This window comes from Dermacentor andersoni, unplaced genomic scaffold (genome assembly GCF_023375885.2).
Source record: "Dermacentor andersoni unplaced genomic scaffold, qqDerAnde1_hic_scaffold ctg00000033.1, whole genome shotgun sequence".
Taxonomy (NCBI): domain Eukaryota; kingdom Metazoa; phylum Arthropoda; class Arachnida; order Ixodida; family Ixodidae; genus Dermacentor; species Dermacentor andersoni.
This window is the reverse complement of record NW_027314755.1, coordinates 4,252,946-4,275,418: the sequence shown is the minus strand read 5'-3', so window position 1 is coordinate 4,275,418 and position 22,473 is coordinate 4,252,946. Positions and strand designations below refer to the sequence as shown.

The 22,473-nt window shown below is 45.0% G+C and overlaps 1 protein-coding gene across 1 annotated transcript; it reads left to right on the top strand.

The window, feature by feature from the left end:
• The first annotated feature begins 566 nt into the window (after positions 1-566).
• On the top strand, positions 567-2,987 carry LOC126518115 (piggyBac transposable element-derived protein 4-like). Its single transcript, XM_050167969.3, has 2 exons — positions 567-826; positions 1,040-2,987. Exon 2 carries the CDS (start codon positions 1,332-1,334, stop codon positions 2,361-2,363), a length of 1,032 nt encoding a protein of 343 aa, XP_050023926.1. The 5' UTR covers positions 567-826; positions 1,040-1,331; the 3' UTR covers positions 2,364-2,987.
• The last annotated feature ends 19,486 nt before the right edge of the window (positions 2,988-22,473 follow it).

Genomic DNA, 22,473 nt, shown 5'->3' with positions numbered 1-22,473 from the left:
TTCCTGATTAATAAGAATATAGCTGGTAATATACTGGAATTCTATAGCATTAACGAGCGGGTAGCAGGTCTTGCTGTGAACCTTAATAATAGGTACAAATTGAAGGTCTTACAGGTGTACGCCCCTACATCCAGTCATGATGGCCAGGTAGTCGAAAGCTTCTATGAAGACGTGGAATCGGCGATGAGAAAAGTCAAAACAAAATACACTATACTGATGGGCGACTTCAATGCCAAGGTAGGCAAGAAGCAAGCTGGAGATAAGTCAGTGGGGGAATATGGCATAGGCTCTTGGAATAGCAGGGCAGAATTATTAGTAGAGTTTGCAGAACAAAAAAATATGCTGATAAAGAATACCTTCTTCCGCAAGCGGGATAGCCGAAAGTGGACGTGGAGGAGCCTGAATGGCGAGACTAGAAATGAAATAGACTTCATACTGGTGCGCTAACGCTGGCATCATACAAGATGTGGACGTGCTCGGCAAGGTGCGCTGCAGTGACGCTAGGATGGTAAGAACTCGAATTAGCCTTGACTTGAGGAGTGAACGAAAGAAACTGGTACTTAACCCTTTGATGGATGATGGGACACAGAGGTCCCACTTGACGCGCTCACTTTCTTTCTAGATTGAACGCAAAATCAAAACGTATTACGGCATTGAGTGATGTGGCTCCCTCTATGAGACTTCGAAGAAAACATTCATAGCTGTTTTCTGCACTTAGCAACAGATGGAGCCACAAATTCCGTCAGTTTTGTTTTCTTCAGTTTTTGGATCCACTTCGTGATTTTCTCCTGTTTTCAAAGCTGCGTGAACTGCTACGAGATGCCTGGTAAGTAAGTTTACCTATTTCTTGCACTATAACAATGTTGAGAGAAAAGTAAGGGCGCAATAGTTATCATTTTCGGGCAAAAATAATGTTGCATTTATGAATCTTGCGGCAGTGGTCTGTTTTGATGCCCGTAGTGTTAGGCTTAGCGAGTCTAGTGTGTGTGCAAACATGACGCTGGAGCTGAATGCCACGATTTATTTTTTTTTTGCGTAGGAGAACGAAAAAACCTGAGTCGGGAAGAAGCCTTGGAGCTTTATTTTAGTTTACTGACAAGTCGAATGACAGCGCCGATGAGTACTGCGATAGTTCTGATGAGGAAGACTTTGTGCTTGGAAGCGCTGAGAGCAGCGAAGAGGACGACGTTTCGCCTCCTCTGCCTGTTCCCACGACAAGCAAGCGCAAAAAAATTGCGCGCAAGCCCTACTCAGGAAAAAGAACAAAACCAAAAAAAGTCAAGAAGCTCCCTGAAGGGTCAGGTGATGATAATACAGCCAGCCAGTGGGACATGTCCAAATTCATTGCGACGATTCCGACAAATCATAATGCATCTGGATCGCAGAAGATCTTGGAAAGAAGCACTGCCATTGAAGCATTCATGCTTTACTTCGATGAGGACGTGATCAAACATATCGTGGATCAAACAAACTTGTATGCAGCAACAACCAACCGGAAACGATGGACGACACTCACGTGCTTGGAGCTTCGTGCCTACCTTGGAGTCCTCATTTTGATGAGTGTAAATCGCATGCACCACCTGCAAATGTACTGGTGCTCAGACAGCTTATTTCATGTGAAAGAAATCGCCCAAGTGGTGACCTACAAACGATTTCAACACATAACAAACTGCCTGCACCTCAACGACAATGAAAAAATGCCCGACTACGGCTCAAAAGATTTTGACCGTGCATACAAAGTTCGGCCATTGATAGAGATGATGAACGAGAGGTTCCAGGCCCACTACTCGCCATCCAGTCATCTCGCTGTCGATGAGAGCATGATTCTGTTCAAAGGCCGCTCAAGGATGAAACAATACATGCCAATGAAACCAAAAATCAAGAGAGGATACAAAGTTTGGCCTCTAGCGGATTCTGAGACGGGCTATCTCCTCAAGTTCCAGCTCTACGAAGGAAAGAGTATGCAGAAGCCAGAAGACAGAACCTTGGGCGAACACGTTGTCCTGACTTTGGCCGATGGTGCCGTCCCTGCTGGCTCGCAGTTATTTTTTGATAATTTCTTCAGCTCCACTAAGCTGCTTCAAGAGCTGCGAGAGAAAGACATCCTTGCTTGTGGCACATTTAGAGTGAACAAGAGGGATCTGCCATCCGAAGTCAAAGTTGACAACAAGCTGGAGCGAGGGTCCTACATTTGGAGGAAGAAGGCTGATGTGGTAGCCTACCAATGGCGAGACTCTAAAAATGTGCACATCATGTCCAGCTATCATGACCCAGAAAGCGTCGTGCAGGTCCAGCGAACCCTTCAAAACGGGAAGAGAAAGGAATTGGACTGTCCATGTGTTGTGAAAGAATACAACGCATGAATGGGAGGGGTTGATAAATTTGACCAGAAAAGGAATGCCTATCCAGCGGACCGCCGTTCAAAGCGCTGGTGGAGCCGTATCTTTTACTTCATTTTGGACGCAGCGGTGGTCAATGATTTCATTCAAATTTCCTCCATGAGTCCTGTCACCTATCTGCAGTTCCGCCTGATGCTTGGGCGTCTCCTGATTGCCCAAAACACGTTTCGAAAATCGAAAACAACGCTGAAAGCCCACTACAACAAGAAAGGCAAGAAGAATGGGCGCGCAATGAGTGGTGTACCAGATGAACTCCGATTTGCCGGAAATAGTCACCACCCCGTCCTCACTGGGAAACGACTGCGGTGCCGGTGGTGCTCTACAAAGCAGAAGGAAGTGCGCACCAAATACCTCTGCAAAATGTGCAATGTGCCACTATGCGTCACTTGCTTTGGCCCGTTTCACTGCTGCTGACAATTTGACTGAAGTGGATGGTGGGACATACCCTGTCCCACATAGTGAATACATGCTATGTGGTTAGTGGGACATACGCTGTCCCACTTTTATCTCTTTTGTAAGCAGACAGTTTCCACTCGTGTTTGTTTTGTTTGTAATAAAACTGCCCCAGAAAGCCTCTGGTGATGAAAAATTGCGCCTAAATTACTTGTTCTCGTTGCATCCATCAAAGGGCCGATGAATGAGTTAGCGGTAAGAGGGAAAATAGATAACGTCCGGATCAAGCTGCAGAACATAATAATAATAATATTTGGGGTTTTACGTGCCAAAACCACTTTCTGATTATGAGGCACGCCGTAGTGGAGGACTCCGGAAATTTTGACCACCTGGGGTTCTTTAACGTGCACCTAAATCTAAGCACACGGGTGTTTTCGCATTTCGCCCCCATCGAAATGCGGCCGCCGTGGCCGGGATTCGATCCCGCGACCTCGTGCTCAGCAGCCCAACACCATAGCCACTGAGCAACCACGGCGGGTTTAGCTGCAGAACAAGTAATCGCCTTTAACTCAGGAAAAGGATTTTAGTGTCGAAGCAATGAAGGACCATCTAAGGGGCGTCAATGAGGATGGTGCAATAGAAGTCGGTGGTAACTTTGTTACACAGGATACGGGTAAGCTATCGCAGGAGACGAAAGATCTGATCATGAAACGCCAATGCATGAAATATTCTCACCCTAAAGCTATAATAGAAGTGGCAGAACTTTCATAGGTAATCAACAGGCGTAAGATAGCTTATATAAGGAAATATATTATGGACAGAGTTGAGCATGCTATCCGGAACGGAGGAAGCCTACAAGCAGTGAAGAAACTAGGAATAGACAAGAACCAACTGTATGCGTCAAGAGACAAAGCCGGCAATATCATTACTAAAATGGATGAGATAGTTCAAGTTGCTGTGGAGTTCTATGGAGATTCATGCAGTACCAGCGGCACCCACCACAATAATTGAAGAGAGAATAGTCTAGAGGAATTTGACATCCCCCAAGTAACGCCGGAAGAAGTAAAGAAAGCCTTGGGAGCTGTGCAAAGCGCGAAGGCAGCTAGGGAAGATAAGGTAACAGCAGATTTCTTGAACAATGGTGGGCAGATTGTTCTTGAATATCTGGCCACCCTGTATTCGCAATGGCTCATGACCTCGAGCGTACCGGAATCATCGAAGACGGACAACATACCAATCTTAATCCATTAAAGGGGGACGAAAAAGTCTTCAAAATTTATTGACAGATCAGCTCACTGTCCGTTGCCTACAAAGTATTTATTAAGGTAATTGCAAATAGAATTAGGAACGCACTAGACTTCTGTGAACCAAAGGACCAGGCAGGATTTCGTAAAGGCTACTCAACATTAGACCATATTCACACTATCAATCAGGTGATAGAGAAATGTGCGGAATATAACCAACCCTTATACATAGCTCTCACTGATTACGAGAAAGCGTTTTAGCCAGTCGAAACCTCAGCAGTCATGCAGGCATTATGGAATCATGGTATATACGACGCGTTTGTAAAAATGCTGAAAGATACCTATGGCGACTCCACAGCCACCATAGTCCTCCATAAAGACAGCAACAAATTTCCCATAAAGAAGGGAGTCAGGCAGGGAGATCCGATGTCTCCAACACTACTCAAAGCGTGTTTACAGGAAGTATTAGAGAACTGGATTGGAAGAATGCGGGGTTAGAGTAATAGAATACCTTAGTGGCTTGCAATTCGATAATGATATTGCCTTGCTTAATAAGTCAGGGTACCAATTGCAATGCATACTCACTGACCTGGGCAGGCAAAGCAGAAGGGTGGGTCTAAAAATTTTTCTGCAGAAGATAAAGTAATGTTTAACAGCCCCGGAAGAGAACAGCAGTTTCCGATAGGTAGTGATGCACTGGAAGTTGTAAGAGAATACATATATTTAGGCCAGGTAGCTGAACGCGGATCCGGATCATAAGATCCGGATCAAATAACCAAATAAGATAAGATCAAATAATCAGAAGGGTGGGTCTAAATGGGGGGCTGGGGTGCGTTTGGTAGGCATTCTCAAATCATGAACAGCAGGTTGCCATTATCCCTCAAGAGAAAAGTGTAAAACAGCTGTGTCATACCAGTACTCGCGTACGGGGCGGAAACCCGGCGGCTTACGAAAAGGGTGCTACTTAAATTGAGGACGACGCAACGGTCTATGGAATGAATTATGGGTGTAACGTTAAGGAATAAGAAAAAAGCAGATTGGGTGAGGTAACAAACCCGAGTTAATGACATCATAGTTGAAATCAAGAAAAAGAAATGGGCATGGGCAAGACATGTAATGAGGAGGGAAGATAGCCGATGGTCATGAACGGTTACGGACTAAATTCCAAGGGGAGGGAAGCGTGCGGGGGTTGGCAGAAGGTTAGGTGGGCGGATGAGATTAAGAAGTTTGCAGGGACAACATGGAAACAATTCGTACATGACCGGTGTAGTTGGAGTAGTATGGGAGAGGTGTTTGCCCTGCAGTGGGCGTAACCAGGCTGATGATGATGTTGACGATGATGATGATGGTGCAGGCGGATCACGCATGAGACCAGCGAATAGGTCCTTAGACCTCAGCTGACGGTTCTTTCACGCCACGCAAGAGACGGCTCAGCTTCTTGGAATCAGGCATGTTGGGATCCGCGCGGCGAAACAAAGGAGACATGTCCTCGGCAAACATCCAAACACTTTCGTTGGGCTTCTGAATGCGCATCTCGAGAAGCCGTTGTGCATTATCTCGACGATCAGTGCTTCCGAACGTATCAAGTGGCCGACGGCAAAATTTCATCCCACGTGGTCAAATGTGCCTCGCGGTTTTGTAACCACGTCTTTGCGCTACATTCAAGAGCGTTGTACACATCGAAAGCTTCTGGTCTACGCGTTCGTACTGGTCCAGCCAGTCTTCGGCGTCTTCATAAGTGTCGCCGTGGAAGCTTGTGGGCACTAGATTGTTTTGAACAGTCACCTGTCTTGGGCTTGCAAGCGCCTTTTCCTAAGAGCGCCGGCAAAGTTCCTTGCAAGAGGCCGAATTCCGGGCACGGACCTTGCAGGAGGTGGCTTGCGTGGCGCACAGGTGTCTCGATGCGTGGATGATGTCTTGAAGGGCTGGATGCAGGGCTACTTGCAGGAGTCGTCCCTGTCATTCGGCGATGATGCGATACCACGAACCTCCACCAGTGTCACGGCTGACCTTAGACAAGACCAGAAAGCGGTGTTTAATCTAGACAATTAGGACAAGACCTCAGTTCAGGCTTCTCTAGCACCTCGCTTCCACACTCGAGGTCGTCGTCTTCGTCTTCAGCGTGGTTGAACACAGATGATGTCGTGGCAATATTTTATAGTGAAAACTAAATCAACGAGTAGAATAGGTTTTCCTCACTGAAACAAAGCTCCGAGCTCTGCGGTGCTCTTGCACTTTACAGGATATACTGCTGTATGCCCGGTGACATATTCGTAGACATTTCCATTTCGCTGTACAATTGGTGACGATCACAGACTCGCGGACATGGTAAGCATGCGTTCTACAGAAAATCACCCTGAACCGCGAAATTCGGCGTCAACGGTAGCCGCAAAATAAGTTTTTTTTTGTTTATCAATGCTTCTAAATAACATCACAACGATTCGCATATCCAAGGAAAAATTTTCGTTTCCTGCTTTACTACTTTATTGCACATGTTTACAAATCTCCATGTGTACTGTTGCAATCTGAACAAAGCCTAGCTACGCTTCTCTTTGCCTTTCGGTTCGTGTCCCGTTTTCTCCCTTGCAATACTGAGGTAAAATACTGCGCTACTGACGTCAAATCAGAAGCGAACAGTGGACAGCGCATTCGAAGCATAACTGTAGGTATAGTGCGCGTCGCCTGCCAATCACCACCGTTGACAGCTGCGCACACCCAGTTGCACCGGACTGCGCGATGATGCTCGCCCTATACTGCAATTTTGTCGCTTCTGTTTTCTTTGACGTTTGCTTTTTCGCTTGGAATTAAAAGCGGACACACGCGCCGCCAATCGCGTTTAATTTGACGCCGGTAGTACATCTGCAATGGGAGCACTGCGACTTAATACAGATGCCATCCACCTGGATGAGAGGTTTTTACGCGCAAGCACACAATCAACTTTGTGAAATCAGCGAAGTCAAGTCAGAGGCTGCTGAAATGCAAGATGGAACCCAGTTTACGTAGATGAGGGCGCTTGGAGGTAGAGAGGAGGAGCGTGCGGCTGCGGTGGGAGGTACAAGGAGGCGCGCAGGGTTTGTATCCCCTGGCTGTTGCTCCGGGCTCTGTATGTGTATATAGATCTGTATGATATATCTGTATAGTGGCTCTGTACCTGGATGTATCTGCTCGCCTGTTGATCTAGAGGCCGAGCGCCAAGCGAGAAGGGCTGGGCAGTACCGCGAGCAGCGGCAGGCCGAGCGTGAATTGACCGACCCCGAAGCGGTCGGCAGGCTCCGGGTACGCGCTAAAAAAGATAGACAAAAGGCGGGGGCCACGCATGCCAATGAGAATACCCCCAAAACGAGCGAATCTGGTATATGTGGCAAGGTTTGGGTACGGGCTAGTTGGTATTATATGGTATCAATGGTCACTTACAGCGCATACATAGACGAGGCACAGAAAAGGACGACGAAGACAAGCGCTTGTCTTCATCGTCCATTTTTGTCCCTCGTCTATGTATGCGCTGTAAGTGACGATTAATATCTGGCAAGGCGCCGTAGCCTAGAAACTCTGATAATGCCGAATAAATTTACGCTATGATAATCGTTACTTCTCGATGTTGTCACGTTATAGGGAGGGTCAGAAGCACCGCAGTGAGCGCGAGTCTGGGAGTCAACTCTTTATTGGACAAACATGTATCCACAAAAGAAATCACCCTCATGCAATATGCAAGCGCCGAGCACATGTGCCGATCGTGGTAAAGCTGATTTGAGTCTCAAGCGCGTCGGCTATTTATAAATGATTACTCAAAGATTCTAGCGTAATCGCTTGTGCTCGTGTGCTTTCAAGAATGTACAATACTGTTCGCCTCACGCTGGCATTCTAACTACAAAAGGCCCCACTACAACAAAGTTGACAGATACAATCAGTGATGATGACCGAGAGTGTTCTCATACATGCGAGCGCTTTATAGATTTCCACTCGGTCCACCTCGGTGTATTGGGGTCCAAAGTCAAACACGATCGCTGGGCTGCTGCTTCTCATATCTTCGTCGTAGATTGTAGCTTCGGCTGCCCGTCCTTGGCTAGTACATGACGCGCAGGCAGGGAGGTTCTAGTGCTTCTTCGGCACGCTGCAGTAAGGTGGCGACGTCGAGATTTTCTTCTGCTATGACGTGCGGTAGCATTGCATGTCGGCGTTATCAGCTGACCACCAGCTGCCTCCATTTGGAGGCCTTATCATGTAATCGCAACTTTCACCAACGGCACGCTGAACGATTCATTCATGATGCAGTAGTCGGCTACTGTGTCCACTAAAGCGGCGACTGTGTGAACATCTTGGTACACCGAGGTTTCTAGTTAATATTGCTGCGTTCGTTATTTCATTGCGTCGAATGAAGTTTAGATCGCATTGCCCCGCAGTTACCTTGCATCCTCTGTAGTCGGCGTGTTTTTCCTTCGGAGGTTAGTCTAAATTGCAGCGTGTCGTTGCTACATCGTGCCGATTGCTGCGTCGTGCAGTCTACTGAATATGGGTTCATGAAAATACTGGCCACGTATTGGGCCAGTGTACAGTGGGCAGTGGGCACTGCATTGAGAGTTGGTGCCGCGGACAGGGCGATCGGGAAAGTCGCCGGGCTCTTCCCCGTATGGCAGTGAAGTAGTTGGGAATTTAACGTGGTCGCTCACGCCGCTATGGGCGTGAAGATTTAGCGCGCGAAACATGCCAGTCCCATCTCAGGGTATGGTTATCGACAGTAGACGTCGCCTGCATTAACGATGGCCTGCATTTCTGATGGGCGGCTGGGTTGGTGGCGGCAACTAGACGAAGGAATCAAATTCCAGAACTCTGGTGCGGGCTTGGAGGGGCACGTCGACGGCGGATGACAGCGACGGTCATGACTGCCTGCTCGAGCTGCGAAGCCCAAGCTCAAACATGTTCTGATAAAGATTCGAATCCTTTATTGTTTTTATATGTTATCATATCTTGAAGATTGTAACACTTGTGCTGTTTGCTGCAGTGTCAACATGCTCTGGTTGCTGCAGCCTTTGTCAAGAAAGAATGCTGCCTTTTGCTGTGGCACCTGAGACAGCTGTAGCTCTCCAACAACAAATAAATGAAAAGAAATAAGAAGTCCCAGGGACTCATAGCGACTGCTGGATATGCCCTCGGACTATGTGCGCAATTAAGGCTTCTTGATGCAGTGTCGAACAGAACATCTTACACACTTATTCGAGTAGGACGGCTCCGATGGGCTTTGGAAGCTTGTCGGAACCTTTTGGTTGTATTTTTTCACTTCATCGAAAGAACAAGGCGGGTATGTTGCAGCGTGCGCATTTCCAGTGTCTTATCGATCTGGCTTCTGTTTGAAATTTTGCGACACTCTTGGCCGGTTTTCGAATCAGTCCGGCAGAAATCTCTTGCCTCCAACCGCGCATGAGGAAACACTCTTTCTTATCCGACATGACTGGGTCGGCGTGTCTAACAGACAGTTGATATCTTCCGTGAAGCTCGCGATGTGTTCATTCGGTAGTGCACACACGTTTATACCATGGTTTTGACCTACTCCGTGCACAGGACGCCCGTGAATGGTTTCAGGAAGCCCCTGCAAAACGGCTTCCACGCTGGTATGCCGGAGACTCGTTTTTCAAACCACTTCCTGGCGGTGTCCTTTAATGAGACATATATGACGTATCTAGTCTCGCTTTCATTTTTTATATGTCGCGATTTATTCTTCGGTTTTCAGCCAGCTTTCCGGATATTAAACGGTGATCCGCAGAAGAACAGTGTCTCTACTGGCTTGTAGCGCGATCCTTGCTGGCGACACAAGAATTGTCATTGGGACTTCTGATGGGGCCATAATCTTCCTGGTATTCTCGGCCAGACGAGTGTACTCAGGCGGTACTCGTAGGTTGTGGCAAGTTAGCTAGCCGATGACAATGTTTCGCTGTTTTCATGGCTTGCTGGGTGTATCCGGTCACAACATGCACATCTACGAGATATCACGTTGTAGTGACGGTGAACAATACACTAGCCGGACCGCTGAGTCACGCAACTAACTCTTTAACCGGAGAATGGGAAGGCACAAAACGAGTCACACTCGGGCAGAAAGATAGTTGAAAGCGTAGACGTCAATCGTCGAATAAGTGATTGACGGCTAAAGTTTGTCGGATATTCGAGCATGATTCGTTGGAGATCGTAGCGTCATCGTTGGTGCTTGCAAGCCTTCAAGAATGCACATTTGTATTAGTATTGCTCATTCAATTTGATTACGAAAGGTTCGAAAACATAGAAAAAATGTATAATTGGTGAGAAAGATCGAGAAGACTCTGATACCTGCAGGCGCGTCGTGCATTGAGGGGTAACCAAATATTTCTTAGCCGGTGAAACGCGCTTACAGGAAAAAAAATACAAGTGTGTAAACATATATGAAAACTTGTCGTGTGAAACCTTTACTCTCATTTTTGCACAGATACTTTTGTTACATCGGGCTAAAAGATTTTAGAGCTGCAGCTAGAGAGCACTCCGACTTAAAACAGACGAGTTCCGAGTTGATAAAAAACTATCGATTGAACTTCAGAAGTTCCGCCACAATAATACAAAACTAACAATTTTCCTAGTGGGAGACATCGTCGCATAGCGTAGTTCCAAATGATGTGAATGTTGTGCTGTCTCACTACCGTCATAGACTTATTTTATGGTATAGAACAAACATCTCCAGTATGGATACACGCGCGAAAGAACAGTCAACGCATTGAACAAACTTTCAAGCAAATAGTTCTCGTGTGCGTACGATGTAGATATGCATTGTCGTAAAAGCATCTGCAAGTGCTTTCTCTCGAAGGCAACTTGGCCTTGGGACCTCGATTAATGGCAGAAATTACTTTCTAGTTGACAACAATACAGTACCTCCTTTCTCAAATGCTTCTTAAAGAGAGATATTCCATTCTGTTTACGCTGGTAAATCACTACGAATATGGTTCAGTAAAGCTGGTTTAGTGGCACACTGTCATGCGACCTGCACAAGAAGTTTCTCAAACCAAATTGGGGTAAAGGATTTTTTGTGGACATTTTCCTCAACCCTTTACTTACACAAAACACAATCCGGCAGCCCATTAGGGTTTGTGTTGAAATAAGTTGGATAAAGCAACGTTCCCCAACAACATAGTTCAAAGAACAGTGAGCGCTGGTCAGGACCTGCAGTATTTCTTGATATTGAAGCACCCCAAGTACTCCTGGCGACGAGGTCTTGTCACGTAATTTCGAAAACCCAGGCGGCATCGTTCACATCTTGCATTCCTTTAGGCACACATGCCTATCGCGGGTTTCTTTTGTCTGCAAAACGACATCCGCACTGCGTACACTCATACGATGTTTTATCCACGTGCCTTGTACGGCGGAGATTTGAATTGTTGTGAGAAGATCAATCACAAATTTCGCAAACGAAAGTGCTGTTTCCACATCGCTGGTCTACATGTCTCTTGAGATTATACTTGTTTGTGAATGATTACGCACATTTTCGGCACGCACAACGTTTCTCCTCTGCGTGAGCGGGCTCATGTACACGGAGATGCGCCACCTGTTTGAATGATTTACCGCATGTTTTACAAATGTGTGGTTTCTAACCGGTGTGCGCGCGCTTGTGGATTTTTAGATGATGAGAATTCCGGAATGATTTATCACAGATTTTGCATTTGTATGGTCTCTCGTCTGTGTGTGTACGGTAATGTACAGCTAGGTGACTAGACTGCCGGAATGATTTATCACATATCTTGCATTTGTAGGGTCTCTCGCCTGTGTGCGCGCGGTAATGTACAGCTAGGTGATCTGCCTGGAGGAACTGTTTACTACATGTTTTGCATTTGTGATTTATGTCAGTACGGTTGCGGCAATGATCTACAAACTAAGACTTCTTCATATACGATTGATCACATGCTTTGCAAATGTGGGCTGTGTCATCCGTCTGTTCCTTGGCGTGCCCCAGTAACGCATCCGGCCTGCTGTAAATATTGCCACAGACACCGCACAGCTCCCGCTGTTCACTTCTTTCGGTTCCAGAAGCATTCCTGCAAGGACACAGACAAAGGAGCTCAAAACGGCCGACTCTTGTGACTGGAGGACAAAAACACATCTTGCCAATTGAGAGGTTGACAAAAAAAATCTTGCCCTAATGATAAGGCGACTTTCTAAATCTTAGCACTAATATGCTGCATTCAATCCTTGCACTCGATTCGGGATCTAGTTTGGCGTAAATTGAACACTGCAGCCTTTGGTGGTCTGTGTGGCTAAACTTGAAGATAAGAAGGACCGTTACATATATCACATAGGCTATACATACTGTAATAGGTAAAGCGTGCTTTTGGTATTTGTTGCAACTCGAACGTAGAAGAAATACATGGTAGTGATGCTTATATAAGAAACATAGCCGATCTAAAGATGATGACATTTTTGTATCACTGAACCAGATCCGATTTTTTGTGGGTATAAGCCATTACAATTAGCCACTTGAGGCTCTTGCTTTACGAAATTGAAATAGCGAGAAAGCGAACTATTCGCTTTATTTCTGATCAGTGTACGTAGAATGACTCCCCGGCGGACATCATACGTAATAAATCAAGTCCTTCATATCGAATACAATGAAAAACTTCCGCGTTCATGTTTGCCTGCAATGTTTGTAAGAAGTCATTTAATATTTGACTAGCATTCAAACTGCACACCGCTTCTGCCGAAGGCATCGCGAGAACGACACACACGATCATTACCCCCCCCACGTAGTAAACACAAATACGACAAATACTTCAGCATTTACATGTATAATGTATGAAATATGCTACCGAAAAAGTTAGTATTTTCTTTTGTTTTTCTCAGTAAGGTAAGGAACGCTGCAAGCTTTCAGTTAAGGCATTGCTGGTATGACATCTTTTTAACCATTTAGTGAAGAAAAATACAATGGGCAGCCGAGCAGCGACAGCGCGTATAGTGTATGTCTCCTGTACAGTCAGTTGCTCGTTTGAAATGTCTACGCTAAGCACTCGATGAACATTGGTCGCTATTCTTGCGGTAATGTGCTTTACACTTGTATACTTTTATTTATTCGTATAGCGGTTGCATACACGACTCATGCAATGTCATCGTTTGGTTCGAGTCGTGTGGTATTACCTAGTACGTTGTTTCAAATAATGCCAGCATGGCCGGCATCTAGACCGGATTATGTAATGAAGAAATTAGAACTATCACTCAATCAAATTTTGTTTGATAGATCCAGTTACATCCGGCATATTATACATCATAACTTCTATTCAGGCTTGCAAGTGGAAAAAAATTACGAAATCACTAAATTTAAAAATAGAAGCTTAGAATTTACAAAGTTATCTACATGAAAAAATATATCTCTCAGTTCGATTAGCTGTATCTCTTGGAGTATCCTAAGCGGACAACTTCCTTTATATTCATTTGCAATTTCCTTCATATCTATACAGTGTGCCCGAATACTGGCGAATGATCTACCCATAAACAGAAAATTTCAAAGCGCTGTGTAATACATAAATTCTGAGCGCTTTAAATGTGTTATTTGGTGCAGTCTATTTAATTGTGGCACTGCTCATTTATAAAGTCGTAATTTTGTTACTGGAGTTCCTCAACGTTTTCTTAAGTATTTGAAGAATCTAAAATGCAACTGCTTCAGTTACGATATTATCACATTTCAATAAATGCCACATGCTTGAATGCTCGTACAGTGTGTTGTCAAGCACACTCATTTCTCTTTCGCAACGTACTTAGGTAGTAGATGCTACCTAAGTAGATACCTAAGTAGATACTTGCACCGACACCATATTGTCATAACAGCAATTGATATTTGTCATTCAAATCATCGCAACATTTATCCCTCGCGCAGGTGCATCAGGGCCAGAGTAATTTTTATAGGAATTTTACAGGAAAGCAGGAAAACCCTATTACGTTTCATGAACCTCGGCTCCGATGAACGTATCTCTTTCCCAATCTTTACATATTCCATAATGGCGAGTGAGTAAGCAGGCTACGAACCTGCAGGTGTACCGCACATTGTGTCGTGTTAACAGGATGGAAAATCAGGCGAGGTTGTGTAGCTTCGTGGTTAGGGCAAAAGGTGTAGGTGCAGACCGGACACTTGCTTCCGGTCGCGGTGTTGCAAAGATGAAGTTGGCAAAAGCTGCGCCGGCGCAAAGCTCTAAACTGCTGATGCAGTACCTGTTTCATCCATCAGAGCTAGCTCTCACAAGGCGAAATTGCCGAGTAGAGGCATCATTGTTCTGCCGAATAACGATCCCTCGCCTGAGTTGCTGTTTAATGGAACTTTTCTGAATGTGAACTTACGTGGTAGCGCCTTCAAAATTGGCTGATGCTTCCTCTATGCCAGTGCGAATTGTGCTAGGCACGGCCTTATGGGTGCTCCTGATGGACCCCAGGTGCTGCCAACTTGAGCTGCCATTGTCAGTGACACCTGTATGGCATAAAGGTATAGTAAAGTGTTCATTCGCCGTAGTGCAAGGGCAATTCATGGGAAATTGATATTTCATGCTTATGGTGCAAGGCAAGAAGATTTTAGTGGTATGGAAACTTTATTGCTGTGTTTCCGTACACGGTGCTTTTTCTTTTAGCAAGCATGTCTTGAATGCATACAATAACTTCGTGGCGATGAAGAAGGGGAGCACCATCAAGATTGTGCAGTGTTCGCTTATTGTGATGAATATCACGTTTTGTCTCAAGCCGCGGGCAGGACTTGCGCACGACAGTGCTCCACGTTAAAAACATGCTGGTCTCTTGTGCGTGAACCTTCTGACCCAATGTATTTGCCGAGTTATCCCGTAATAAGCACATTAGACCCCTCACAAAGTTCTTGATGATTGTACATCTATTACAAGAAGCACACAGCCCGACGCAGATGACGACAATGAAAAGGTGAGAGTACGCATTTCTACAGATGGATTTAGAATTTTTGTTTGTCCTATGCCCTAAATTTATTGACCTTCTATGACACATATGTGCGTCATCGAACGGCGTACTCGCCTTTAAGAAAGCACTTATCCGAACACCATTTCATGACTCGTGTAGGTGAAGTCCATAAGCACCGGCTGTATGCACTGCAGTTTTACCAGCTCATTACGAGCACTAAAATGGCTGTACTCACCTATGTTCCTGTGTAGGCCATCAATAGACTATACGACAACTTAAAAAAAGATTGCTCCATTCGCATATGTAAGAGTCGTACTGAAGACAGTACATTAGGTTCGAAAGAAATGCGGAAGTGTTAACTCACGGGGCATTGTCACTAAACTATGCAATGGAAAGCCTCAAAGCACGTTAAATGAGTGGATTGCATGGATATCGCTGCAGGTATTGTGGCTAGGTGAACGTCTTCCATATAACGGCTCAGAAATTGCATGAAACTAAAGGGAAATCGCGAGAGACATAAAAGGCGGAAATTACGACACAACCCTCCTCAGGATGACCATCAAAGCTACTGAACTTACCATTAAAACTGCAGGGAGATGCCGTATATTTGGATTCACCTATATCTACAATATGAAGGGGGGGGGGTGAGTTGGCGAATAATGTTTACAGCATTACTACAACCACATGCGTTAGTGGACTACGCCTTCGTATGCAAAGAAAAACAGTAAACGCGGATTCAAACCACAGGAACTAAAGATTTCAGTTTCATCTTTGACTTCGAATGAACTACAGTGTGATAGCATAGAAGTCACTAAAAGAACTCATTTTTTTATTCTCTGCCCTTATCAACTTTATAAGCTGCACTGTTAACGTCACGACGTTCATCAGGCCTGCGAGAGAGGTTGCACAGATACTGGCAGAATGAATAATGCTTGAAGTATTCAAGGAATGCTAATCCTCTTAAAGAAAGGAAAATTGAGTTCGGAAGTCCCGTGTCTCAGTATGGCGTCACTTTCTTATTAACAAAGCGTTACAATTTTGAAGCAGTGGCAGACTCTCTGGTAATCGTTGCGGGCTGTAATTATTACTCTGTCAATATGAATAATGTTGATGTTTCAGAAGCGTATATTTGGGTGTTTTGGTAAAGATTTACACCAACAGAGGGCAAACTACCAAACAATTTTGTGTGCTCCTTGCGTTACATTTTCATTAATTTTTGAAGGTTTTTTATGCTGCGGCTGTGGCTTGGTGTGCGTGGTAAGAAAGAAGAAAGAGATCCAATGTACTATCTTTTGCGGCGCCCCAATAGTGCGCTGTAACTTCTGCGTTCGGCAGCAGCGGGATAAGTCTGCTGCTCGTAACATGGTATTCGTGAGCATTCTCACACACTGCCTAAATCGTAACAGCACCGCTAAAACATCATGGTATAAACGTCTGAAGCGTCGCAATAATTACACATCACACACGGAAATCCCATCAAAGCACTTGCTTTGTCAACCAGCTCGGTTTAAGGAAAACATCACGATGTTATCAGCTCAGACCTACTGAGATTCTGTTGTGGAAATAAAATTGTCGACCACTGGTCGAGTAATGATTCCATTTACGAGTGAATTAATCACGGCATGGAACATACAGTCTCGGCTTCTGCCCTTATCATCTAGGAGCATGCTTTACCAGACCACCGATACAAGAAGAAATTCATTGATTCAAAATCATTGATTTTGTATCAATTTGTATACATTCAGATACGCACAAATAACTTAGTAAGGACGTTATAAGCTGGCTCATGCGGAAACCACCTTGGCCATGCTGGTAAAGTGCATCTTTATACGCAATAAATGTACCGCTACCACCGAAGCCGTAGGGGCTATCTGCCATGTTTGTGGTAAAGGCAAGTGATAATCGCCTACGTACCGTCCGCGTTGCAAGTCTTGTCGGTCAACGGCAGGTGCTGCGTGTACCACTCGTAACGCAAAGCGTCGCCACAAATCCTACAATCGATAAAGTATTGGTTAGACAGTTACTAGCTCTCACAAAAAAGGTGAAATTATGTAAGCAAAGCTGTGTTTTGAAAACGCGCTACTCGCCATGGTTCGTTCTCATTAAATACCGAGTATGCTGGATGGCATAGGACGAACGGCACACTAGGTGCAATACATGGTGCGGAGCACTCAGAATGAATGAATGAATGAATGAATGAACGAATGAATGAACGAATGAATGAATAAATGAATGAATGACTGAATGAATGAATGAATGAATGAATGAATGAATGAATGAATGAATGAATGAATAGCTTTTATTGGCGCAAGGGCCAGGTATGGCCAAAGAGCGCCTGGTCGGCGATGGTGAGTTTGCAATGTAGTTATGAGATCTATGAAATTTGTGTGGCGTGGCTGTAAGTGGGCCTTAAATATAGTCGCTGTATGGTGCGTAAAATCTATCTGTAGTAAGATTATGTCGATGACAAATGACGTGTTCTATGAGCATTAAAATCCATCGTAAAAGAATGATGCAGAATAGTAAATATATGAGATGGTAAAATTACCTGGAGCACTGCTGCCTCACCGGAGCCCTTGAAACACAAGGGCCTAGAGGCATGTGCTATACGAAAGAACTATCACACCGTCCTCCTCTGAAGCGGCTACGAACATGTGGAACTAACAACATGCAACACAACATCTTTCAGATAACTTAGGACTGCGTTGGTGTCAAATAGCGGTTCTGGGCCGAGTAACATTACTGGATGAAGGGGGATGTGCTGCCGGTATGCTAAGGGAAAATGTTTCTTTCTTTCAGATTCGGCTGCCCGACACTTCAAGAGGACGTGGAGGACGGTCAGTCTCTCCCCGCATCTACCACAGGTTGGAGGGTCGTTTCCGGTGAGTAAAAAGTTATGTGTGACAAATGTGTGTCCTATTCTGAGGCGACAGAATAGGACATCTGTTCGCCGTGATTTTGTTACGGAGGGCCAAGACCTAACTGCCCTAACTGTGGCTTTATCACGTGCAGTTTGTTATTTACATCTGCGTCCCACATACGTTGCCAGTTGTTTCGCAGTTTCGTTAAGAAAGGCTTCAGGTCTGTGACAGGGACCGAAGCAGTAGGATTAAGTGCATGCAATGAAATTGGTGTGGCCATCTGGTCCGCTAGAACGTTTCCCTCGATGCCCCTATGTCCAGGCACCCAGCATATAATCACATGTTGGTTAGATATATATGCTTTACACACTACGGAGTAGAGTTCATTAATTACTGGATTGTTGTGGTTACAGAAGGACATCAAGGCCTTCACGACACTGAGGGAGTCCGTATATATCTGATTTCTGGAGTTCTCATTTATTTGTATGCTTTACGGCCGACAGCAGTGCGTAGGCCTCAGCCGTAAAGATACTAGTTTCCGGATGCAGTACATCGGTTTACGAAAAGGATGGACCGACGGCTGCATAGGACACCCCGTCGTGCGACTTCGATGCGTCTGTGTAGAACTCCGTGCAGGAGTGTTTGTGCTGGAGTTCCCGGAAATGCATTTGGATTTCAATCTCTTGAGCGTGTTTTGTAACTTGCAGGAAAGATATATTGCATTGTATCAGCTGCCTTTCCCAAGGAGGTAGCAGCTTGGCTGGATGCATTAGGCGAAGCTCGAGGAGTGGAACATGCATTTCATGACTAAGCTCCCTCACACGCAGCGAGAAAGGCTGTCTTACGGAAGGACGATTATGAAAGAGTGTAGCATATATCGTCTCGTTAACGGTATTGTAACACGGATGTTGAGGATTAGAGTGGACTTTCAGAAAATATGTTTGGCTGATATATGTTCTCTGGAGATGAAGTGACCACTCGTTCGATTCTGCGTATAAACTTTCAACGGGACTTGTCCTGAAAGCGCCCGTGGCTAAGCGGATACCTAGATGTTGAACAGGGTCTAGCATTTTTAGCGCACTCGGGGCGGCAGAATGATAGATTACGGCACCATAGTCTAATCGTGACCGAATGAGGCTTTTATAGAGATTCATTAGACACTTCCTGTCACTACCCCACGTACTTTGGTATAGAAGTTTCATTAGGTTCATTCTTTTCAGACATTTTTCTTTAAGATGTTTAATGTGGGGTAGGAATGTGAGTCTAGTCAAGTATAACACCTAGAAATTTGTGTTCTTTGTTTACAGGTATCTGTTGTCCACATAGTTCTAAGCAAGGATCTGGGATCAGGCCTCTCTTTCTTGTAAAAAGAACCCAATAACTTTTGTTAGGATTTATCTTAAAGTCATTCATGTCTGCCCCCATTGACACTTTGTTCAGGCCATGCTGTACCTGTCTCTCGCATACTGCGATGTTACAGGATTTGAAAGCTATTTGAAAGTCGTCCACGTAGACAGAATAAACGATTGCCGGTTGTAATGAAGCACGAAGCGGGTTCATCTTCAAGATAAAAAGCGTGCAGCTGAGCACGCCTCCTTGGGGTATATCCGTTTCTTGCGTAAAAGGACGTGAAAGTACACTGCCGACTTTTACCCGGAAGGTACGATTGGAGAGATAGCTTTCTATTACGTTAAGCATAGCAGAATCAGAATGAGTTTTATTTTCCTCAAGGAAAGGAAAAATGGACCCCTGACAAAAAGCTGCTCATTGAGCAGCTTGACGAGGCCTGAGGCCCTACAGGCAGTGGCAACAGCGGCAAAACAGCAGTGTATGTCGTACTAGAAGAGGAAAAGAAAAAAAAAAGCAACTTGAGAAAAAAAAAGAACTAAACAGAAAAAAGAAAAAAAGAAACTGTTCGCACCAAGCTGTGAAGAACGACAACAAAGAAATATTTACACATACATACACCAATAACAAACCAATATTGTACACTGACATGTTATATTCACACGTACACACGCAAAAACCTGTAGAAGTGGCGCGCATACGCCCCTATATATATACATATATGTACACCTACATATACATATACACGCGTACAAGGTATATATACACACACACCATTCAAGTGCACACATGCTTAACTTGAAGTTAAATATTTTATGAAGAATGAGCTGTTATAAAAAACGGGGAGCGAGAAAAAGAAAGTGAAATTCGACAATGTGTGCAAAATCATTCCACACTAGTTCACACAAAAGAACGCCAAATGCCGTATGTAAACTGCATGATATAAATCTGTTGCCGATTAAGCTATACTGTTTAAAAAGTATTCAATTAAAGCACGTTTATTTATTGTGGGGCCATCAATTAAGGTTGTATTATTGTTCAGGGTGTAAGGTATTATATACTTTAACATTTGTTGACCGTAATCCGTAATGCCTAATTACCTTGGATGCCCATTTCTGACAAGTATCTTAAGATTCCGTAACGCCACGTTGTACCATATGCCTTTTCCATATCGAGAAATATCGATAGAAAGAACTGTTTATGTATAAATGCTTCCCGGATATTTCCTTCAACACGTACGAGATGACCGGTTGAGCAGCGCCCTTCTCGGAAGCCGCACTAATAAGGATCAAGCATTTTGCTCTGTTCAAGGAAATGAATGAGTCGCCGATTTATCATTTTTTCAAATACCTTACAAATGCAACTTGTGAGGGCTATCGGGCGGTAACTTGCCACTGAGGAAGGGTCTTTTCTTTGTTTCAAAACAGCGCTTCCTTCCATGCGATTGGAAGGTACCCTGCATCCAAGATGGTGTTGAAAAGTCTGAGTAGTGTAACTTGCGTATCATTGTGTAAGTTTTTGAGCATTTCATACGTGATTCTATCAGACCCTGGTGCGGAGCTGTTGCATGCGCTCAAGGTAGCTCAATTCGGCAATACTAAAAGGACGGTTGTAAGGCTCATTCTCTCGACTTTTTCTTGTTAATGGCTTACGTTCTTGTATTTGTTTGTATTTGAGAAAGTACTGTGAATAATTTGTTGGACTTGACACGCTCTCAAAATACTCCCCAAGTGAGTCTGCCTGATCTTGCAGTGCATCGCCGGGTGTGTTTACAAGACGGAGTGAATGTTTGACGCCCTCTAATCCTATTAACCCTGTTCCAGGCTTTGGCCTCATCCCTAAACGAGGTAATACTCGATAAAAACTTGTGCCAACTTTCTCTTCTGGCCAGTCGGCGGGTTCGCGTGCCTTGGGACTTTATTTTTTTAAAGCTGACAAGATTCTCAGCAGTGGGAGAAGCGCGCAGCAACCCCCACGCCTTGTTCTGATTCTTACGAGCGATCCTATATTCGCCGTTCCACCACGGTACACGTCGCTTGCATGCCACTTACTTCGTGCCACTTACTTACTTCGGATATGCATTTTGATGTGACATCTATTATGAATGCTGTAAGATACTCCACAGCATCGTCAATTTCTAAAGAAGACATGTCAGCTCATGAAATGCTAGTGAGAGTTCGAAATTTCTCCCAGTCGGCTGTCCATCTTCCACCTAGAAGCTTGTGGAGGACATTCGTTTTTTCAGATGTTCTTATCAGTATGGGGAAGTGGTCGCTCCCGTAAGGATTGCTCGCAACTTCCCATTCGAGTTCGGGCAGTATAGACGGGGAAACTATACTACGATCTATTGAAGAAAAGGCTCTGTTTGCTAGAGAGTAATTTGTGGGTTCCTTCTTATTCAGCAAGCACGCACTTGAAGAAAAAAGGGCTGTTCAACAAGACGACCTCGCGCGTCTATACGAGAGTCGCCTCACAGGCAGCTGTGCGCATTGAAATCGCCAAGAACAACATAGGGTTCTGGCAATTCATCTATAAATGACTGAAATTCATGTTTGTTTAATTTGTAGTGTGGGGGTACGTAAAGCGAGCAAATGGTGACGAGTTTATTTAGAAGAACAGCTCGAACCGCCACTGCTTCAAGGGGCGTTTGTAGCTGTAAACGCTGACAGGAAATACTTTTATGAATAAAAATGGCAACACCGCCTGATACGACAGTATCATCGCGATCTTTGAGGAACTTGACATACGGTCGGAGAAACTTTGTGTTGTGGTTTTAAGTGTGTTTCCTGTAGACACAGCACTTTTGGATTGTGTTTTTGGATAAGCTCTTGCACGTCATCAAGGTTCCTAAGAAGACCTCTGACGTTCCATTGAATAATTTGTGTGTCCATATTGAAAGTAAATAAGTGCTTTGTGTATGGAAACGGAGGTGATGCCTTAGGTTACAGAGCTCTTTGGAGGCCCTGTAACGGGGGTTTAGCCCTTTGTGGAGCGTTTGAGGGAGCCTCCCCGCTCCTGAGGACAGGTGTAGTGTCCATTGCATCTTGTGAGGCGCCGGACACGTGCTCTTGCGAGCGAAAAGTTACAAGAGAGAGTCCCGCCTTGGAGGGCAAGACCCCTGCGCCCACCAGCCCGTAGGTCGATGGGGCACCCTGCGGGGTCTGGCTGCGCCGGCTGTTGCCAGCACTGGAAGGGGCCGGGGAGGTTGGGGCAGCCTCGGCTGCGCTCACCTTCTGGGTCGATAGTCCCCTCTGCTGTGTTGACGGAGCAGCGCTAGCTGCAACCGCCGCGGGGGCAGATGGCGTAACTGCCGACTCA

Excerpts from the sequence above, each read along its gene's own strand:
- LOC126518115 (XM_050167969.3), top strand. The coding sequence starts at position 1,332 with ATGTCCAAATTCATTGCGACGATTCCGACAAATCATAATGCATCTGGA.